The sequence below is a fragment of the Solenopsis invicta genome, chromosome 3 (assembly GCF_016802725.1).
Source record: "Solenopsis invicta isolate M01_SB chromosome 3, UNIL_Sinv_3.0, whole genome shotgun sequence".
Lineage (NCBI taxonomy): Eukaryota > Metazoa > Arthropoda > Insecta > Hymenoptera > Formicidae > Solenopsis > Solenopsis invicta.
Window position 1 is genome coordinate 1,225,965 of NC_052666.1, and position 21,536 is coordinate 1,247,500.

Here is a 21,536-nt window from a genome sequence, read left to right on the forward strand (position 1 = left end):
AATAGTTATCTATCTCTGACCACTGCGACCCTCCAAAAATAAATTATCTGAGCAGATTATGTTTTTATCAGTATTAATACAGTGCCACGTTTAGTCTTCGAGAAATAAGAGGGTACTGGCATACGCTATTGGCGACTTTCATCTATACATGTACAAAATGATTTATCTTAATAGATTAATAGCTTCATTAAAAACGAATCAGTTATACATATCAAATATGTATATAATCGATTCGTTTTTAATAAAGCTGTTAAGCTATTAAGATAAATCATAAAATGTTGACGCGCGCCAAATATTTGCACAAAATCACAACAGTTTGTTTTTCCACGACGTTTCTAAAATGTCAATCGCGCGGCCGTCTTCCGCGGCATATAAAACGTCCGTTTTGCAGTTAATAAGCCGTCGCTTCGGCGGTCGTAAGCTCTTCGATAAAAGTCTTTAGCCCTGCGACGTCTTTAATTAAGTCGACGACGACGACAAAGGATGGCTGCGATAGAAGCGAGAGGCCGAGCTTCTCGCGATACTTTTTCACCCGACTCGTTACTATAATGAATCCAACCGTGATCCCATATTAATTGGCGGCTCGCTGCGACGCGACGTTAGCGTAGAGGGAAAAATAAAAAAGTCGAAGCGGAAGAACCGTAAAGATCAAGTGGCGGTCGCGCGAGAGGGAGGAAGAAAGGAGAAACAAGAAGGGCGAGCGAAAAAGAAAAGAAAAGAGGGGAAAAAAATACAAGGAAAAGTGCTCCTTTATGCGAGGAGAAGTTGCGCGTTTAATCCTACGTAGATTTCCGTGCTTGGAAGCAAGAAACGTCGTATAAAAGAACGACGATAGGGAAAGGGGGGGAAAAAATTAGAAAGAGAGTAAAGAAGTAGCGAGAACGTGGTGTATTTAAGGAGACGAAGAGAGAAAGAGAGAGAGAGAGAGCTTGGTTTACAAGGGTTGAGTGCGTGCGGACGCAACTGCCGTTCTAATGCCGCGTAATTCCTCGCGGTTATTTACGTTGATTAATAAAGGAAAGCCGGGAAAACGGGCCGGAATTAGAGGAAAGAGCCCACCCGCGCTCGTTCGCTCGTTCGTCCGCCACTGAGGGGCCGGGGACGAGATTGCGATTGGATTCAGCGTTTTATGATGCTCGACGGGAGGATTCCGCCACGAGAATGGCTCGCTTATGTTCCGTATTACTACTGCGAAAGCTGGAAATGTATATAGAGACTAGTCTAATCTGCATTTATCTTAATGTCCTTACTCTTGTACTTTTAAAATATATCGAGATATATATTCTTGTGCGTTGAACGTTATCTCGTTATCATATCGTGTTCCAGCGAGAAAAGTGACGCAAGTCGTAGTTTTACGAATTTCGTATTTTATGCGAATTACGTTCCAAATATAATACATTTATCTCCGATCAGGAACTGCGATACGAGCTGAACTTGAAAAAGGAGAAGAGGGGGAGAAATGTATGCAGGAAAAGTTTATACAAGTAAAAGAACATTTTATTAGAGATATTAATTATTGTAATATTACTTGGCATTAAAATTTCTCGTTGTTTATTAATGAGTTGGTACAAAATGTCGAATTTTCGCTTGAGAACGTTTATAATATTATTTCATATTAGTTTCGTAACACACAACCTTATATGACATTTAATTACCTTATAATTATGCTGTTCCCATAAAGTTTTTTTTTTATTAAAGACACATTTTGGTTGTTTTGATAAAAATTTAAAATAAGTATGAATTTTACTGAAATTTATATAATTTTCTTACATAAAATTTTTGAAATCAGTGCTGCTTTCTCATTAACGTAATGTTTTCTTCAAAAGTTCAGTTAATGTTGTGAATAGCTACAGTAACATTATTACTTAATTTTAATTTACAAGGAAATTACACGAATTTAAGTTGAATTTACATTTACTTTGAGCTTTGAAGAAAAATGCGCCTCTGAAGAGCTTTATAAGCACAATGTAACTATATTATGTTGAACAAAAGTTTGCACCGTTCAAATATTACTCGGGTGTTTATAGATATTTGTACATAAATTTATTCAGTCACATATGCACCGCTACGAACTTACATGCAATTTAATCACTTAATTATTATATTGCCCATATAAAACGAATATTGCCAAATTAGTAATACATAGGGTAGGATTGCCGAAATTGCACCAATTTTCACATAAAGGCTTATAACTAATTGTAAGAAATTAGGGGGAATATTTTTAATTTTCTTACGTCATAATAAAGTGCAATATTTCTCCTTTTAAACTTATTTATTTCTTTCAAAATTTTATGTATTGTCATAAATTTTTAAATAACGATTTTTAAGAAGCCCTTAAATTATACGATTTGCGCAACCGGTCTTCTAAATTGCACCACATGTTAATATTACTCTTCCAGGGGTAAAGCCCTTTTTTCCTAGATTTTTTTTTTCGAACAGAAATTCGTTATACGAGCATAATTTTATTAATATTGAAGATAAACTAAATATAATTTTCATCAATGTTATTATTTCGATAACTTTTCAATAATATTGCAATAACATTGCTACACTACGGCAATATTGTTACAATGTATGCTCTGTATAATTATTATATTTAATTTTATATAAATAAACCACAATTAAAGCAATAACTAAAGCATTTTGTAAAACTTTGTTTATTTAGTTTACACATAAGAGCACAAAGTTATTTGAACTTTGTTAATCTAATTTTAATAATATCGTCACCATTACAAATTATCAAAAATTACATTATTTATTTTATCTTTTTTTGCAATCGAGCTACGAAATGTGCCGAATAATAACAGCAAATGTACGATTTTTCTATTAATATTAATAACAAAATTTCTATTGTTCTTAATACGTCGAGTTTAATGAAGGATGATAATGCAATGTAGCTCCCGAATAATCCCACAAAGAGTGTACAAGTACTGTGGTTGAATTTATACGCGAGGTGGTGCGATTTAGAAGTCGGTGCGACATCGGCAACCTTATCCTATACAGGGTGATTATTAATGAATGTTCCCACTTTTTACCATCGGAGCATGATTTACCGACGGACACGTATTTCTAATATATTATTATATTAGAAATTACAAATGTGTGCTCCGATGGTAAAAAGTAGGAACATTCATTAATAATCAGCCTGCATTTTCAGTCAACAAAAATCCGTTTCATATGTACTAACCTAATAGTTGACAAAGTAACGAGTGTTGCTAAAATTAAAAGCCGCTCCTGACACGTCTCGGCCGCATTCATCGCGTCGGCAGTAAGACGCAGAAACAAGAGGCCGATAGGTAAATACGAGTCGCAGGTCGAGAGAATTTAAACTCACAGAAACGGATTGTCAGTCAAGCGGGAAATTTCGATCCCGGTTGAGTATAATTTACTGAATTGTGCACAGCCCGATTAAAAGAGGAATACGGAAAATTGGAGGGACGACTATCTGGTTGCGAAAAGGGGAGGGGGAGCGAGGCAGAGAGGAATGGAACAGATTCTTTGAGCGATATCCATATTGTAAGTCGCTTCGAACTCCGGGCCAGTGAACCGATGTTCACGAACGTGGCATTGATATTCCCGCGAGAGAGTTTTGAAGACGGTAGAAATAGCGGCGACACGAGCGCGGCGGTCCGAGGCGGTCGCTGCAAAAATAAAAGTGCCTTTTCATGTCAGAGTACGGGAATAAAAGATGTCCCGTTTCCTTCCGCGGGAATAGCCCGCCGACCTTTGGCCGGCAAAGTGCATTGGATACCGTTGCTGCGCCACTCGGGGCCTTGTAACACCGCGAAACGGGGAGGGAGCGATGAAAACGGGTATAGAGACATTGTTAAGGCGCATCGCGGCGACTGAAACGGCAACGTCGACAATGACGGTACGTTTATTTTGGAAAAATTATAAAAGGGCGGCTGTACACGGAAAAAAAATTAGTATCAAATCAACAATTTATTTTTTTTAGTATCTTAAGTTGTATTTAACATTTATACAGGGTGTTCGATAACGGTTGTCCCCACGTTTTACCATAGAAGCATGATTTACCGACGGATATATATTTCCAACATGTTATTGTATTAGAAATTACAAATGCGTGCTCTTATGGTAAAACGCGGGGACAGTCATTATTGAACACCCTGTATATATTTTATTTTTATATTTTTAGGTTTTATTTTAATATTTAGTTTGAAGGTTATATTATATTATTATGATTTTAGAATGATATTAGAGTGAATGTCTTTAAGGTTAGGGTAAATTAATACAAGCAAGAGTATAAATCTTCTTGGACGAATTTATAATCTTAAACAGACATAATTTGCTTGCATGAAGAGAAAAATTTTCTTCGCGTCTATTTAAGATTACATAAATTCTTACCAAAAGATTTTATATTTTTGCTTACATTATATATGAAATAATAAATTGTTGATTTGATATAAATTTTCTTTTTCCGCGTACGCGCGTGTAAGAGAGCTGACTACAAAACAAAACTCGGCTGGGAATTAAATACGTTGCAGAAACGCGAGTTTATTTTGTGACGATGATAATGACGCGACGGAAAAGTGTTTTATTTAATTCTTTCCAGGGTTACATTTTCCAGAGAACGGCGGTTTTTTTTTGCGCGCGCGCGCGCAAAGTCCACCTATGTGTGAGAATAAATTTTATAAACTTCACAGTATAATTTAAAGTTTAATAAATTGAAAATGAAGAACGTCTCTCCGTCGCGCTCTTTAAAGTTGAAGAAGCTACGGATTCCGCTGTCGCGGGGAGGCGAAAAGGGACTGCAAGATTGAGACGGTCATGCCGGTACATTAATTCCTAATACCCGGCAGGACGTCGGCGTAAGGAGCATTAAAGAAAAAAGAGGAGCCGTGGTATACTCCATGGAAGAGGAGAAGACGGGGCAAGAAACGGGGGAGGAAAAGAAGCTACGGCGCGCGGAAAGGTCAAACTGTTCTTAGCGGAGCGCCCTTTCGACGGGATGTACGGGAACGTCTGGCGATGCAACGCGGATTTAATACCTCCGTAATTCTCCGCGGTTACGTAAGGCGATTAAAACAAAAAGGATATGGAGGGAGAGAGAGAGAGGATGAAGGTGAAATGGCGACGGTCCTCTCCTGTCGGAGGATATCAGGCGGAATGGCGGGACGCGGGTCAACTACGGGGTGAGCCACGTAAAATGCGATCCTTCGCGAGCAGAAGCGCGCGGGCGAATTCCGATTGATTTAACCGCGAGCGGCCACATTAATTCTGCGCGCTGCGTAAGACGTGGAAAAATCGAGCATAACGCGACGGCGGGCGGCGGCAGCGGAGAGAAACCCCCGCGGACAGCGAAAAGGTAATTTGATGAAATATCGCGGGCCTTCGGGCGCCGCGCTCGCGCGAGCAGACGACGCGGAAAGTCGCATTAATTTAAGGGCGATTGTAATGTCGGCACGGGAGAAAAGATTACTCCAACTTTGCCAATCGTCGCTATATATGTGTGTACATATATATTCGCCCGCTCACGGCGACTGACTTCCTTTTTTTCCCTTTTTTTTCCTTTTTTTTTCCTTAATTATCTTGACGACGAGGACTGTCATCCGAGCGCGCTTATAACGCCGATGAATATTTCGTGAATCGTCACCGAGATTATTAAAGAGGTTCGCAAACTTGAAGGGAAGAGGATGTGAGGTCATGCAACTTTTCATTTATACATCTATATTTTAACACGGGAACTTTTGGCATTACCCATCTTCAGAAAATAAATAATGAACATGATTTAAGGAATAAAACGATGGTTGGTTATTTAAAAATATTTTCTTTATACACAGAAAAAAAAATTAGTATTAAATCTATGTAATCTTCTTGGAAGATTTTATAATCTTAAACATATAATAATTTGACTGCATGAAGAGTAGAATTTTCTTCATGTAAACAAATATTATGTCTGTTTAAAATTTATAAATTTCTCCAAGAAGACTTTGTATTCTCGCTTATACATGAAACAATGAATTGTTGATTTAATATTAATTTTTTTCTGTGTAATATCGATAAATATTAATGTGGAAAATATTTATGGAAAAGAATTATTTATAATAATGGTTTGTATGTGACAAGTGACGTTGCCTCATTTTCACTAGTGTGACGTCACATTTACAGAGAATTTTCTAATTTATGAACATTTTATATACTGAGAGAATAATTTATTAACCCTAGCTTTCTCCCCACACATATTTTTGATTACCTTTCTATCTTATGAATTTATAGAACCTGTAATTTTGACATGCTATATATCTCTGAACAGAAAGCATATTTTTTTAGCTCATAATATATAAAATTGATACCTGAGAGTCTGATGAAGACGATAAACGAGACTCGAATCAAAAAATATTTCATTCTCTAGTAATTATAATTTTTAAAAAATTTGTATTGCACCAAATCGCAAAAATTGAGTACTCGCATAGGGTCTGTCAAACGCATATGTGGCGAGCTAGAGTTAAAATATAATAAAAGAAATTTTGTTTCATTAAAAAAAATGTATATGTTTACTATAGATATTTATTTGAAACAAATTAATACATTTTATCGATTAAACAAAATGTTTTTTTAATTTGCAAAACGTATTTGCTTATTTAAAAAAACTTGATAATTACAACGAAAAGACAAATGCTAAACACAAATAAATGTTTGAAAAGTTTTCTTATTAAACTTAAAGAATAATGTTTAGTATTGCATAAATTTGTTATTTATATTAACAGAATGTTATTTCAAAAATCTGAATATTTTTAAGATTTTTTTGTATCGCAACATAATATCTAAATTACTTAAATTTTAACTTTTCCTTGCAAAAAATTAGTATAGTTTAAAGTTTTTCAAAAACATTTTAGTACATATAGAAGAGACACTAATTATCTATAAAACAAGACCAGAAACAATTCAATCGGATGATTAGATTTTTCTCGAGCGTATATACACAAACTCGAAAAATACAGTTTCGAAAAAAACGCATTTCAAGTTTTCGGAACACGTAAGTACTACGCTCGACTCATGACCTTCTCGAGGCTGTAACTCGAAAAATACTTTGAATCTCGGTCTAATATTTTAAGAAGATATTCTCAAATAGGGCTATTATCGATTAAGACAACTTTTGAAAAATCTATTGTTGTGAGACCCTCTAAATCAGGTTCCCGCTCCTCGAATAAAAATATTTAGGCTAATTATAAACTGTTAGATACAGGTTTTGACTAATATAGCATTTAATATACTCCGCTGTTAAGACTATAGTTGAGAGTCCAATTTTGAGGTCATATTTAAAACATTATTTCATCATCACTTTATAAAAACATGGATGAGAAAACTCATAACGCTGTGCTTTTTATTCTATTGTGCGTGGTTTTCTAATTACGAGAAATGAAACTTCGCTGCGTCCATCTGCCGACAATGCCGCGTATTGCTCGTTCAATCTTATACATTATATAGTTCAGTTGCTTGAACAAAAGAATTCGTTATTTAAACAAAAAGAAAATAATCCTTTTCTACAAATAAACAATTTATTTACATCCTTCTTATTTCTTCTTATGAAACAGATAAATTTTCCTCCAACTAAACTACAATTTTTATATTTAAGGAAATTTATTTATTTTTCTTAATTTAACAGGTATCTTTCTCAGCGTACTGTTACACGAAAATGATACGATAAAGCTTCGTTGCTTTAATTTCAAACCCTATCCTTTCTTATAAATAAGAAGTCTAAGCATTTCAGGAAATACCAACACATTTTAATATATTAATCACTCATTTTAAAAATTTGATCGCGCTCTTATATCGCGTGAAAAGAAATTTAGAGAGAACCTCGATTTTTAATTCGCCCGTCCACTTTATTTATCTCCTTTTCTTAATTGTCGTGATGCAACCTGCGCCCGTGTCATGTTGTCCGAGCGATCATTATTCTTCTTACTGGCTGAAAATTATTCTCGTTTTTATTGGGAGCTCGCGGCCGGCTCAATTTATAATCTGTTTTCATCATTTTTAAACGAGCTCTACTCTCATCTTTCTTCCTCGTTACGTAAAGTGATTTCGCTCGATCTCCAAACGGGCTTACTTTTTCAGTGATGAACGCGCATTTATACTTAAAGGGCAATTGAAAGAATAATCTCGTCTGTATTTTTTATGAAAACACGCTTTCGCTCGCAGGTTTATTTTCTCTCTCCCTCTTTCCTTTAGAGGGAAGCGCAGAAGGTCTTGCTTTCTTTTTTCCAACTTAAAAACGCAGCCACTTCATCGTCACGTAGAAAATTACTGGTAATTTTTATCAGCGCGCTCGCGCGAGCCGTCATGAAATTTCGCGAACTTTGCGAATCGAAGTGCATCGAGGGGGAAGCAGATTGCGAAAGTTTTTCGAAACATTCGACCCACATTCCGAAGCGCTACCGAAACGCACGGCGGCGTGGCCGTCGTATCGCGCAGCGTAACTATTTCTTAGTGAGTAGAGTACCTCTAGTAAGAGTATGGACACCGTTAGTCGATTTTTGATTGGTTCCTCGATTCGCCATATGTAATAGGGAAATAGAAGAGGGAAAATTGAATTCATTATTGTGTATACTGATAAAAACAAAAAATATACGCGTGATTTTATATACAATTTAATAAACAATGTTATATACTTGTATATAATCGATTTAAGTTGAATCCTGTTAAGGCTAATTATTATATTTTGTTATTTCTTTGAGTGATATAGTGATGCTTAGTGAAGTCAGGCATCGTTCAAGTATGTCATCGTGTATTTCTGTGAAGCTATTCATTTTAATCATATTTCTTTTTTTTATTTATTTATCTATAAATTATAGAAAACCCGTCATAGGTTCCCTATTAATGGCGGACGGTGTCCATACTCTTACTAGAGGTACTCTATTAGTGAGACGAGCAAACTGGAGAGTTCTTGGGGAATTATTACTTACTTCACCCTTGTACGTAGCTACCTTTTTCTCACGAGTGACCTCGTCGCTACGAATGTAGGGTGGGATTTCAAACGTCACGCGCGGGAATCGAAATTTTTCTCGTTACCGCGTCTCCTCCTCGTCCTCCTCCTCCTCTTCCTGGTTAAGACGCTCGCGGTATCCCGCGGTCATTTTTTAACGGTGCTCTCAACCACGTTAATTTTCGCAACAAGCGACTCGGCGACGAGCGCACAACGGCCATAAATAAAGCGGCGAAACGGCGCGCAGCCGTGTATTTGGAATTCCGGAGAAGGGACTAAAGGGGCCTCTTACGGCGAGACGGGGGGTGAAAGGGGGTTGGAAGAGAGTTGATGCGAACACTCGGGGGAGGGCAATTCCGGTGATGTCAAGTACCACCATCAGTCTCTCGCCTTGAAGTATTCCTGTCTTCGAGTGCATCTCTCTCCACGCAAGCAGTCGTAATTCAGTTACGCTCGCCTGTAATTGTTGTATACTCGGAGGACTCAATTTTCGAAACCCCACGCGTTGCACAGTCGCGTCGTCGTCGTCGTCGTCGTCGCAAACGTTTACCGTTAAAACGCGTCGCTTAATTTGTCGCGCGTTACGTCGTGTCACTTGATATCGCGTTACGTCGTTAAAACCCACAAATGCCCGGTAATACTATCGTCACAAATACCTTGCGATAAAAATCTCGCGGTAAGTCCGAGAGACGAGACACCGCCGGGTCTCTCTGTTCTTTTTTCTGTTGTCGCATTGTAAAATTCATTTCTCTCTCTTTGTGTTTAAAAGATAAAATATTAGAGATTGCAGGTGCGCCTTGCTATTGCACTGAGAGAAAAGTACCTGCTATTTGCGACTATAATTGAAGGCTTTCTTACAAAATACCGAACAAATCCGAAAAGTCAAGTTATCGAGAAACAAAAAAAAATCTGAAATGTGATAGTTTTTGTCTGGGCATATAATGGATACAAGAATAAAATTGCAGGCTTCAATTAATATTTTAAAAATCTGTTTAAACTTGTTTGGTTTTTTGCAGGAATTTTATATTATTTCTTTATGCCTACGATTAATATTTTACATTTATTTTTTCTTGTAACTTTATTGATGATAAAAATGATGAAGGATATTACGTTATTTAAAATGTTAATTAATTTAAAGTATAAATATGATAGAATTATATGATACAATAATTTTTTTTTTATTTTTTACTTATAAAATTTTACAAATTGTATTTTGCAAAAATATCCTTTTACATTTCTCTTCGCATAAATACGGTAATTTTTCTCTGGACAAATAACCTTTTATATAATAAGATAATAAAAACAAAGTTTCAGGCTTTGATTAATATTTTGCGACTTATTAAAAAAAAAAAGAAATAAAAACCCTTTAGAATCTTTGGTCTTTGCGAACATTTTATATTTACTGTTTATTTATATTTCCCGTTTTCTGTTTGATTTGTACTGGAATAAGAATCAAACGGAAAATATAAATAGGTAGTAATTACACCGGGTTTGATTTTCATAGAAAATCCTTAACTTATAGAGGTGATTGAGTTATCTTTCGTTAACTTATTAAGCGATAAAACATGACTCAAGTTAACGCATATTAAGCCTCTCCCGTACACACCGAAAAAAAACTAGTTGGAATTAGTTGCAGCAACAAAATCTGTTTGTGATAGCTAAATTTTAGCTGAAATATAACTGAAATTTAGCTACCACACGCAGATCCTTGCTGCTGCAAGTAATCTTTATTTTCCGTGCATTTTGCTTCCATATATATTTTATATTGTATTTCTCGATACCTGAATTTTCAACCTTTATTTGTTATTCGCGAATTTGTGCCCAGAATCGCACAGCTATAATACAAACTTTGATTCGTTTTTAAACTCATTTTTCCTATTGTTCGTACGACACACACACACACACACACACACACACACGGGGTCGATATTCCACGGGGAGAATAACTGCCGAATCGAATAGAATAATACTTGCAAAGACGCGCGCCGTTGTTCAGTTCCGTCGACGTAATATAGTCTGTAACAATATCGTCATTACATCTTACAGTTCGCGGTAATGCGAAAAGTTACGTTAATTAAAAATTCCAAAGTAGAAACATTCACATCCCGCGTATCCTCGTGAAGTTTATTATTCTTTTATTAAGCGCAATTATTAGGTGGATACTGAGAAAAAAAGTACGTTTATTGTTTGCGATTATAAATTACGGTTACTTTCAGTGCCAACTATATCAGTGCCAACTATATTGAAATTACGGTAATTAAGGTAAATGTACCGAATTACGTCACTTTGAGCAAGGGCTAATTTTTGACAAGTTGTTTTTAAAGAAAATAATAAATGATGTTAGGTCCCTAACAGCACGAGATATCGTATGAATATTCTAGAATATTCCAGATATCGTTCGAACATTCGTACAATATCGCGATGTCGTGCGTTTATTTCTAAAATATTCGCAATATTCGTTCGATATCGTGTGCTGTTAGGAGTAAGATTATAAATTTTATCTAAAGTTAATATTATAAATTAACGAAAACGTAGAAAAAAAAATTGAAAATATACAAAAATATTTTTATGTACAAAAGAATTAAGTGTGGACTGCAAATTACGTCAGGTGTTGTTTCGATTTACGTCACTAGTATGTACCAAATGGCGCCACCCTATTTGTGTATTAACAACCCCTGTTATATTTGACAAAAACTGTATAATTATACGATTCTTTTCTATTTTATCATTTTTTAAATATATTATACAAAACTAATATTTTATATTACAATTCAAAATTGTTTCATTTTATTATTTTACAGGTTACATTGTCGTAATAAAAAATTAAGAACGAATTTAGCCGTGGACAGCTTAAAGTGAAATGGATTCTTGACATGGGTTTTTGGGAACAGCTTTTCACAAAAAAATCACGTTATATGCGTTTACTTACTTCGATGGAGTCGTTTAATGCACCTTGACGACTGCTTTCCAACAATGTTTAGATACTTTTAGTCAGCTGTGTTTTATTATGGGCGCAAAACAAATTGTGGTGGCGTCATTCGGGTCAGTGGCGCAATTCGGTACATTTACCTTACAATTATTTTTTGTTGCTGCAACACGTTTTACGTTATTACTAAACATTGCGGCAGCGTTGTCACATTTTTGTAAATAATATTCAATATATAACGAACATGTTATAATTTTGAGTCTTGAATCTATTGAAGAACAGTTTAACGAATATAATTATTAAGCTTTCAAATTGAAATATTGATTATTAATAAAGTTATCGTATTAAATGTAAATGGGTTGCCGTAATGTTCCACCTTCCCCTCTAATATTTGCAAATGCGTGCATGTATACGATGAATAATACATTCTATTGTACAATAAACCTTCTTTTATGAAAATATCAAAAGTTATTAGATATAAAGTTTTACGATTACGTTTATTACCGGCCGTGTTAAATTTTTTAAAGAGTCGGTTAGTACGCGTCAACGAGATTTATTCTCGATTGTAAAATTTTGTCTGTATTTTATTAATAATTTCTCTCCTATTTCATACTTTTGTTACTAAATGTTACTTTCATCAATTAAAAATATACTGTTGAAACGACTGATGCGCATTCAGCGACTCTCCTCTGTACAGAATAATACAGAGTTTTGCCTCTCTCTTTCTCTCTCTCTCTCTCTCTCTCTCTCTCTCTCTATATATATATATATATATATATATATATATATATATACATCTATTATAACTGGTCGCCATGTTATTCGAATAAAAATAAGACAGGGAATTTATTCGCGAACAATGTCGAAGTCGGGCGTGCGTGGTTACGAAGGCTACGTCGAATCTCTCGCATTTTACGAATTTTTTAGATTCCTAGTCGAGCGGAGAAAGCGGCGAGAGGAAGAGAACGGCCAGTATCGGTGCTTGGATACGGTCAGCACTGCCGCGATCCTCGATAATAGGGTTAAATCGGCGGAAATTTATGGACGCTGGCCCCTCTGTGTACGATTCATCCCCCCCCAGAGAGATGAAAAAAAGTGGAGAAAAGTGGCGGCGGCGACGGCGGGCAGCGATCAAATTCATTATGTTCGCATATTTTATGCAGCGAGAGGCCAAAGTTTACGTTAAATTAACCGTCGGCGCGCTACACGGACGCTCATTGCGGAATGCGTTTAGGGATGTAGGGGAGAGGGGAGAGGGTGAACGAAATCGCTCAGTATCGGGTCGTTAAAAGGCAATTTGTTAAAGCCGGTCCTTTCATGGTGCTGCCGTACAACACGCGAGGCTTTCTTTTTCCTCCTTCAAAAAAAAAAAAAAAAAAAAAAATGTAAAAAGGGGAGGAAACTCGAGTCGAGCGTTCAACGTCGCGTCGAGTTACGTAATGCAAAGGCAAATGTCTATATCGCGCGCATATTTGGCATACTTAAGAATAATTTCCTACGAGATTTCTTGTACCTCTGCTCTCTTGCATAACGGCACGCCGAGGTACTGTTTTAATAGAGAAAAAGAGAGAGAGAGAGACCCGAGAGGGCGTCGAGAATGACGTTTGCGATTTAATTTGACAGCGGCGTTAATTGTAACAACTTTGATGGAATGAAACGAATTAATGGCTTGACCGATCTTCAGAAATTCATTTAGCCGGGACGTTTAGAATGACGAGTGACGTTACGTTACTTGAAATAATATAAACGAAAATAGCCGGACATCGCTCGTCGCTTAATTGCGAGAGAGTTACGTTCCGCGACGCGAAATTTATACGAATACGTCGAAATACGTCGGACTAAGCGGTAGAATAAATTTATACTGGCAGAAAGGCAAAGAGAAAGAGAGCAGAGGCATTCGTGTATTATTTTATATTAAATCGAGGTGACGTCGCGCGAAGGCGAGAACGCCGGGGAAAAAAAAGAAGAATGACGAATCGTATCCCCCGCACTCCGGATATTAAAGGTTGGGGACTTCATCACGGCCCCGGCAGTTTTATAATAAAATAACAGGCGCAGGGGACATTTATTAAGGAAGTTGCTCGACGCCGCGAGGCGTTCGCGCGGAAAAGCCACGACGGGAATAAGCAAGCCCGATGAATTCCGCTGACGTTGCATCGCCATAAATCTATTTAAATATCGAGTTCGATCTATGTTTCAATAACAGTATGAATTCTTCAATAGAAAGCATTATATATTTAGAGAGATGGCGGCGAGAGAGCGTTAAACTTACCCGTCGCCCCGCTTAAAAGCGAAAAATCAAGTTCCGCGTGAGCGTCGGATAATTCTGGAATATAGAGAGCATAATGCAATCAATTATGTTTACGATTGGAATAGATTTCTGCCGACGAAAAACCGATAATGCCGTTAGCACGGCCCGCACTCGATTCCCGTTTAACGTGGAAATATCAATTCGAGACAATTGCATTAACGCCGCAAATTAGCGGTTCAACTATTGGTCAACTATTCCTGGAGCGAATAACAATAAAAGAAAAAAAAAAAAACCGTCAGAAAATTATCAACGGCTCTATCCGCTCGACGCTATAATTTTACTATTTTATTTATCACGTTGAACAGCGCGTTCGCGATATAAAAGAAATAATGTTTCTTACGTTTCGTGATATCTCAAATTTGATTTCCATTATAAAATTTTATTTTCGCTCGAATTTACCGCGACGCACCGCGAACGAATTTAACGCGAAAATTTCGTTTTAAACGGAGCGCGACGGCGGAAACCCCAAAAAAACGAACGATATGGTATCGATGTAGCTCAGTTTCTCGGTGTAACGCGCACTTCCTTTGTGCGGGTAAATACGCACCGACACGTGAGAACTTGACCGTTTGTTTTGACGTGCAACTTGATCCAATGGCTCCCACGATTATCTGTATCACGCATCGCCACATTGCCATAATGCGGCTGCGTTTCGCTAGCAATGACCGTTTCTCTCTCCTTGGAGCTCGGAGGCGTCAAAGGGAATTCGAAGGGAAATGTGCGCAAATGGACCGGAAATTGTTACCTTGATCTACACGTTGTCGACATTTAAATCATATTTTTTGAACGCTGTACAGGTTTAAGTTTTATAAAAACATGTTTTTTTAAAGGAAAGATTCAATGTAGATTTTAGGGGAATAATATTTGTACGTTTACGACGATTGCTTCTCGTAAATATTGTGGAAAAAGATATCTTATTTATTAGGTGTAAGCTTTATAGAAATATTCAAATCTATGCAAAGGCGAACAAAAATAGTAGGTATCTGCGGTTCTATTATTTGTTCAGTTGGAGAATTGAAAAACCAAAATCTTAAAAATTACAATTTCGTAGCCATTTATTATACGTATAACTTATTATAAAATACTTTATATACGTTTGGAGTTTTTATATAGAAATGAAACTTGGATTTAGAAACTTAGATTTAGAAATAAGCAGACAAGACGGGGGTAATATGATATATCCATTTTCGTTTTATTTCATTTCGTTGAATAACTTTATTGATAATCAATGTTTTATATTGAGACTTGAACGATTATACTCATTAAAATGTTTTTTATTAAATCGTAGACTCAAAGCATGTTATTTATAAAAATATGTCGCACCGCATAATCAATAGAAAAGGGGAATTGGTGGTAATATGGTATATCAATTTTTATTTTATCGAATAACTTTATTAGTAATACTTAATGTTTTATATTGAAATTTGAACGATTATATGCATTAAAATGTTCATCAATAAATTCTAAACTCAATGTAATGAAAAATTCATTATTTAGAACGTGATTTATAAAAATATGTCGCACTGCATAATCGATGGGAAAGGAAAATTGATAGTAATATGGCTAGCCCAAAGCTAAATTTAAAAAATGTTTCAGTTAAAAAAAAACAGCATTTTATTACAATATTATTGTTATTTTCAATTTTTCACATTTTGAATTTTCCCGCGTTTAGAAACTTTAGAAATGTCATTAGTGATAACATTTTATCCTTGTTTAATATTAAACGACAAGGATAAAATAATATCTCTAATGTTTTTGAACACCGTCCTTTAGAATAACATTTATCAAAAAAATCGATTTGTCAAAGAAATATTTCGACATAATAATTTTGCTTTAAAAAAGCCATATTAACAAAATTCCACGTTATTGCTTAACTTTGCGTAACTCGAAGTGTGTACAGCCGAGTGAAAAGTTAAATAACAGAAAAAAACACTCGAGTGTACATACATTCGTTTGATAGTACGTTCAAATTTAAACAATGTGGAAGTATATGTATTAAGTACTAAAGTGCACTTGAAAAAGTTCCCAAGTGCTCAAAAATAAAATTGCCTTGTAACAATTCTCAGCTATTGTGTATTGACACACTAGCGCCACTAAGAACTACTAAACGAATAATTTCATAAGCAATTGTTAGAATACGTCAATAATAGAGATAACCGTAATGTCTACAGTAACTATAATACTCTCTTCTTCTCTTTTATTCTATTACCTAACGTAATAAGATTATTACGTTAAATCGTATAATGTAATACGTAATGTGAGATTGTCAAAATTATATTATATAAAAAAATTTATAGATTATGTATATCTTACGTGCTATACGTTTAAAATATTAAAAACGTTTTAAGCTAAAAAAAAAACGCCATTTTTGGAACATATCTCTTTTTAAATTGCCAAAATGGAGGCTAATTTTGAAAATATTGACTGATACTGGACAAAAATTGACTTACGGAGTTTCTCAAATGGCCGATTCACTTGTGAAAAAGAAAGGTCTCTCTCTTTAATTTATTAGTTAAATTAACTTCAATCCTCGTAATTTAACTTAATAGAGTTTTTCAATTCTGGAGATGGTCCCTTGGTTTTACGCTATTGTGTCCTACTTGCAAGAAAATATGGTTACCCTGCCGGAAGCTATAAGCCAGTTTCCTCGTCTTCGCAATGCGCGGACGTAACGAAGCGTAGGAATTATTTCTTATCCCTTGTCGTTCTAGAAATTGCACGATGCGGTCATGGGCGTCGAGAAACGGTCTTTCCGGTTTTCCATAGCTGCCGCGAGAAAAAGAAAAGAGTCCGTTCGAGAAACGCCGCTTCATTATAAATTTTCATGCAACTTTTATTATGGAGACAGGAAATTTTACTGTATGCTATTAGCAAGATAATTGAAATAATCGCGTGAAGGGGCGAGGGAAGTTGGCGGAAAAAATTCCGGCGGCGCCCATGCTCGCACTTATTCCCTGCGCTTATCCTTTGTGCTTATCCCTTGTACTTATCCTCTGTCCACCGTAAAGGCGGCAATCAAAAGTACATTTTCACTTAACCCGTTGCACTGGAAATACCAAGCCGGTGCTTTGAAGCGGTCTCGCGCGCTCGTATTATTGACGTCTCTCCCATTAAAATTTATACGGCGACTCGGAAACCCCTATATTGCCGAATATTGAATTAAAAAAGACTTTATTACTTAAGAAGGCAGTCTCGCTTTTGCGCGATATCACTTTTTTTTTTACATCCTCCGTTGGATTTTTTGTTGGAAATAATATAAAAGCTCTAAACATGAAACTTGTATTTATTCTTTGACATTTAAATGTTTTTTTTTTTAGAAATTTTTTTATTAAAACAAACGTATAAAGAGACATTTTTGATTTAATTATTTGCAAATTTTTATGAGCGTGTCAAAAAAAAAATACCAGCTCACTGTTACTGCTAGCTGAAGCAGAAAGTTAAAAAAAATCATTTTATATAATTCTTGTCCGATAAAAAATTTTTCTTAAAAACGACAATTCTGGGAAAAAATCGATTTTTTTTCACTTTTTTCCGATATTTTTTCTTACAGAAAAGTTGGAGTTTTATATTTAATTGTAAGCCAACGAGAGAGAAAAATATTTTGAACGTCTCTTGAAAGTTTCGAGTCAATTAAATTATAATAAGACTAAGCGGGTTATTATTATGGCAACAATTAAAAAAAATGTTATAAAAGTTATGAATTAATTAACCTAATCTCATTGATTATAAATATCTGCTCTAATAAGAATAAGAATGAATCGTAATAAATTACAGAAATGAATTTATACAGAGACTTCTCTGACAGCCATTCAATAATCTATTACTGTTATTTTTAGTCTTCTTCTTGCAGAAATAATATTTAAAAATTATAAAACTTTTAGTTTTGTTTTTAAATATTATTAACCAATATTCTAGAACCATTTCAAAATATCTTATATTCGAGTAGAATGTTTAATAATTAATTTTTCATGTAATAATACTCGATGTTGTCACTAATTGTAAACGCAAGTTTACGTAACGATAGTCCCATTATGCACATTGTGCAAATATTGTACAATAATAGCATTATAAATTGACAAAAATTTCGCAATAATTGCGTTAAGATCGTACGCCATATAATACAGCAGTTTTGTCGGAATAATATTTTTGAATAATTAATATTTGCCAAAAATTACACAAATTCATATTCAGAGTATAAATATTTTACAATTGCAAAAACCACTTAATTGTTTATTTAAAAATTTACCATGCCGAAAATGTAATATTTTACACTGCAATATTTCTACATTATAATTTAGAAATAATTATGCATTTTTAAGCGTGCAAACAAATTAGTTACGTTTCTAAATGTATTACACATAACACAGCTGTAGCATGTATATATTTTTTAAGTTATCGAATAATTTCTTTTCAAATCTAATTTTGCAAATGTATCACTAAGATGCTTCGTCATCGTTATATTTTTAATTAATTGGGCAAACAGTTATCAATATTTTAAGTATAAATGATCAGTAATTTTTTACTTTTTTTTCCCCCCAAGTACTTACATAATTTTATTTCTATACACGATTTTGTCATATAATTTAATAAATGTTGTCTTATCAGGACACGATAGGAAGTACCGTTTATTCGAAATAAACGTTTAATTTGCCCTAACAAACTCGCGAACGAGAGCATGTCAAGAAATTAATACCTTGTTTATAAACGTCGCAGATGTGTCGTTGTTCGCTGCAACCACCTGTTTACCTGACGTTATCGTCATCATCCTCCTATACTCGAGCTCCGTCGAGAGGGATGCATTCACCGCAGATTGTCTCTCTTCCGTCTCTCTCTCTCTCCTTCTTTTCCCTCTCCCTCTCCTACAAACACCAGTAGGTTTCGGTGGATTACATACTATTCTTGCGTGAATATCCTCAGTGATTCGAATCGTTGGAGCATCCTCAGAAAAGACAGACGCGTGTCGCGCGCATCTTCTCGCTCGCCCTCGCTGCTGCAGCATCTCTCGCGGCTCCCTTTGATCTCCTCGCCCTCTTCGAGTGACGTCACCCTAACGTCGCGTATCTCGCAAAAGGGGATCGCGATCTTCCTGAGTCACTCGCTCGAGTTTTGTTGTTTATTCGTCGAAAAAGAATTCCACGATACGTCCACGAAACTTTGAGACATTTAAACGGCGATCCACTTAATTGCTATTTTTATATGTTTAAAATAGGTTTGATTGAAATTTTTGATTTTAAGACAACGTCGTAATCAGAATCATCCCCCTCTCCCAAAAAATAGCGGAAATTTGGAATATGGATCACATAAATAACAGAATTGAATTTTGTCTTTCTGCATATAGTAAGATTCTCTTTAATTAAAATGTAAGTAGCGAATATAATTTAATTTCGTCATCTTATAAATTTAATGACATTAAATTAGTAAAAAGTTATTTTGACTCGTAACAAAGAAGGCTGATTTTTTATATACTTCTTTATAAATTCACAGTAAATTGATCGAAATATAAGGGACAAAAAAGCATTTGTGTAAATAATAATAATAATAAAACAATAATAATAAGATTTAAAAGTGTAAGGAAATTAATGTTGAAAATAAGAGAAAATTTTCTCTCCCTCTCTTTATTCGTGAAAAGGTAAATTATAATGTTGCAAATCTTAAATACAATAATACATGTTATCTTCTCTTTTGATGTTTTAATTACGCGCTGCTATTACTCCTCCAACTATTTGTTTTCAACAATGGAATTAAATGTTCCACAAAAACAGCTGCGAAAACTGTTACTTCAATTACCCGTGTCTAGTTTAATTTCCTTAAGCAAGATCTTACCGTTGAAAAGCCCGTTGTCTCGCATTCGTGTAACATTCAACACAAGCGTAACGCTCTCATGCGCCTTTTCTCTGATCTCGCATCCGCCCCCTGTGTGTTGCAGAAACAAACGGCCTGAGGATGCTGGAACTGATAGTGCCGCAGCACGCGGTACTCGGGCAAAATGTAAGCCTCGAGTGCAACTTTAATCTGGACGGCGAGAAGCTGTACTCGGTCAAATGGTACAAAGACGGCAACGAGTTCTACCGATTCCTACCCCAGGAGAAGCCACCTGTTATGGTGTTCAACCATCCCGGTGTCACGGCATACGTAAGGATGACTAATTATTCTCCTTTCTTTCTCGCTTTCTCGTTTTTGTTTCGTTTCTCGTGTTTAAACTTTAATAATGAAAAATCGCGAGAAGAGACGAGTCAAAATATAATTTGTGCAAGACCTAACTTAAGGATGTTTTGGTTCTACGGTACCAGCCAAAAGTTATCGTTTAAGGTGATGCTAAAGTCATCCTTTTTTACCGACCGAACGTTAATTTTCGGGCACGCCGTTCTTCTAATTGCATTTACAGATTTAAATATCCTCTTCCACAATTAAAGTCTAGTCAGTAATGTATAACGGACGCTATATAAGGATAAGAAAAACAAAAAAATTTGGAAAATTATTTTCAATTTTTTTTGTTTTTTTTTTATCCTTATATAGCGTCCGTTATACATTACTGTCTAGACTTTAATTGTGGAAAAGGATTTTTAAATCTGTAAATGCAATTAGAAGAACAGTGTGCCCGAAAATTAACGTTTGGTCGGTAAAAAAAGACGACTTTAGCATGCATTTGATTTAACTCATAATGCTACTTTGCCATTAGATTCGCAAATAAGTACTGCAAAACACGACTATGTAAATACGAATCGGCATAAGAATCAAGAACAACCGAAAAATGAAAAATAATGTTTAAATCTATAAGAGAATCATGTTCAAATTTTATATACCTAGCTACTGAAACGTAATAGTAAAACAGTCTACAAAATTTAAAAATTTTTTGGTAATGCCTTGAGAGATACGATATATTCATCCTGAATATCTGTGTCGCGTGAAAATTTGTAAACGAAGATTTCTCTCGTTGCTCGGCGTTTGCACTTTGCGATCAATAAAATCGAAAGGGTCCCGTGCGGCGTGAAAACGGCGTAAATCCGTGACTTATAAGATCGGGCCATTTGGCTACGATTTCGCACACGATTCCGAAATGGAATACGACCTTCTGCTCGTTCCACCGCCGAATCCCTATCCAATTCTCGCGCTTCGCGTCCAATATGTACGTGCGGGCCCGATTGACCGTCGTGAATCGCTTGAAACGCGAGCGGGCGATTGAAGCCCCGGAAAAGAAAGCTCCCGGTTATGTACACGGTGTTTTGATTCCGCGCCCCGTTACCGTTAGAGTTCCCAGCGGAGGCATTCCCCGGGAGTGGCGTCATGATTGACCCACTTTCGGCATCCCGTGCGGACTTGGATTCTTAAACGCGCGTCAATCACGAGGAGTC

General features: G+C 35.7%; 1 protein-coding gene across 1 annotated transcript in view; it reads left to right on the plus strand.

Moving 5' to 3' along the window:
* Window positions 1-21,536, plus strand: part of LOC105208235 — a 185,386-nt gene that overhangs the window by 146,390 nt on the left and 17,460 nt on the right. Inside the window, exon 3 of the mRNA XM_026138096.2 lies at window positions 20,111-20,316. Within this exon, the coding sequence (XP_025993881.1) occupies window positions 20,111-20,316 (206 nt within the window). The remainder of the gene's footprint in view (window positions 1-20,110; window positions 20,317-21,536) is intronic.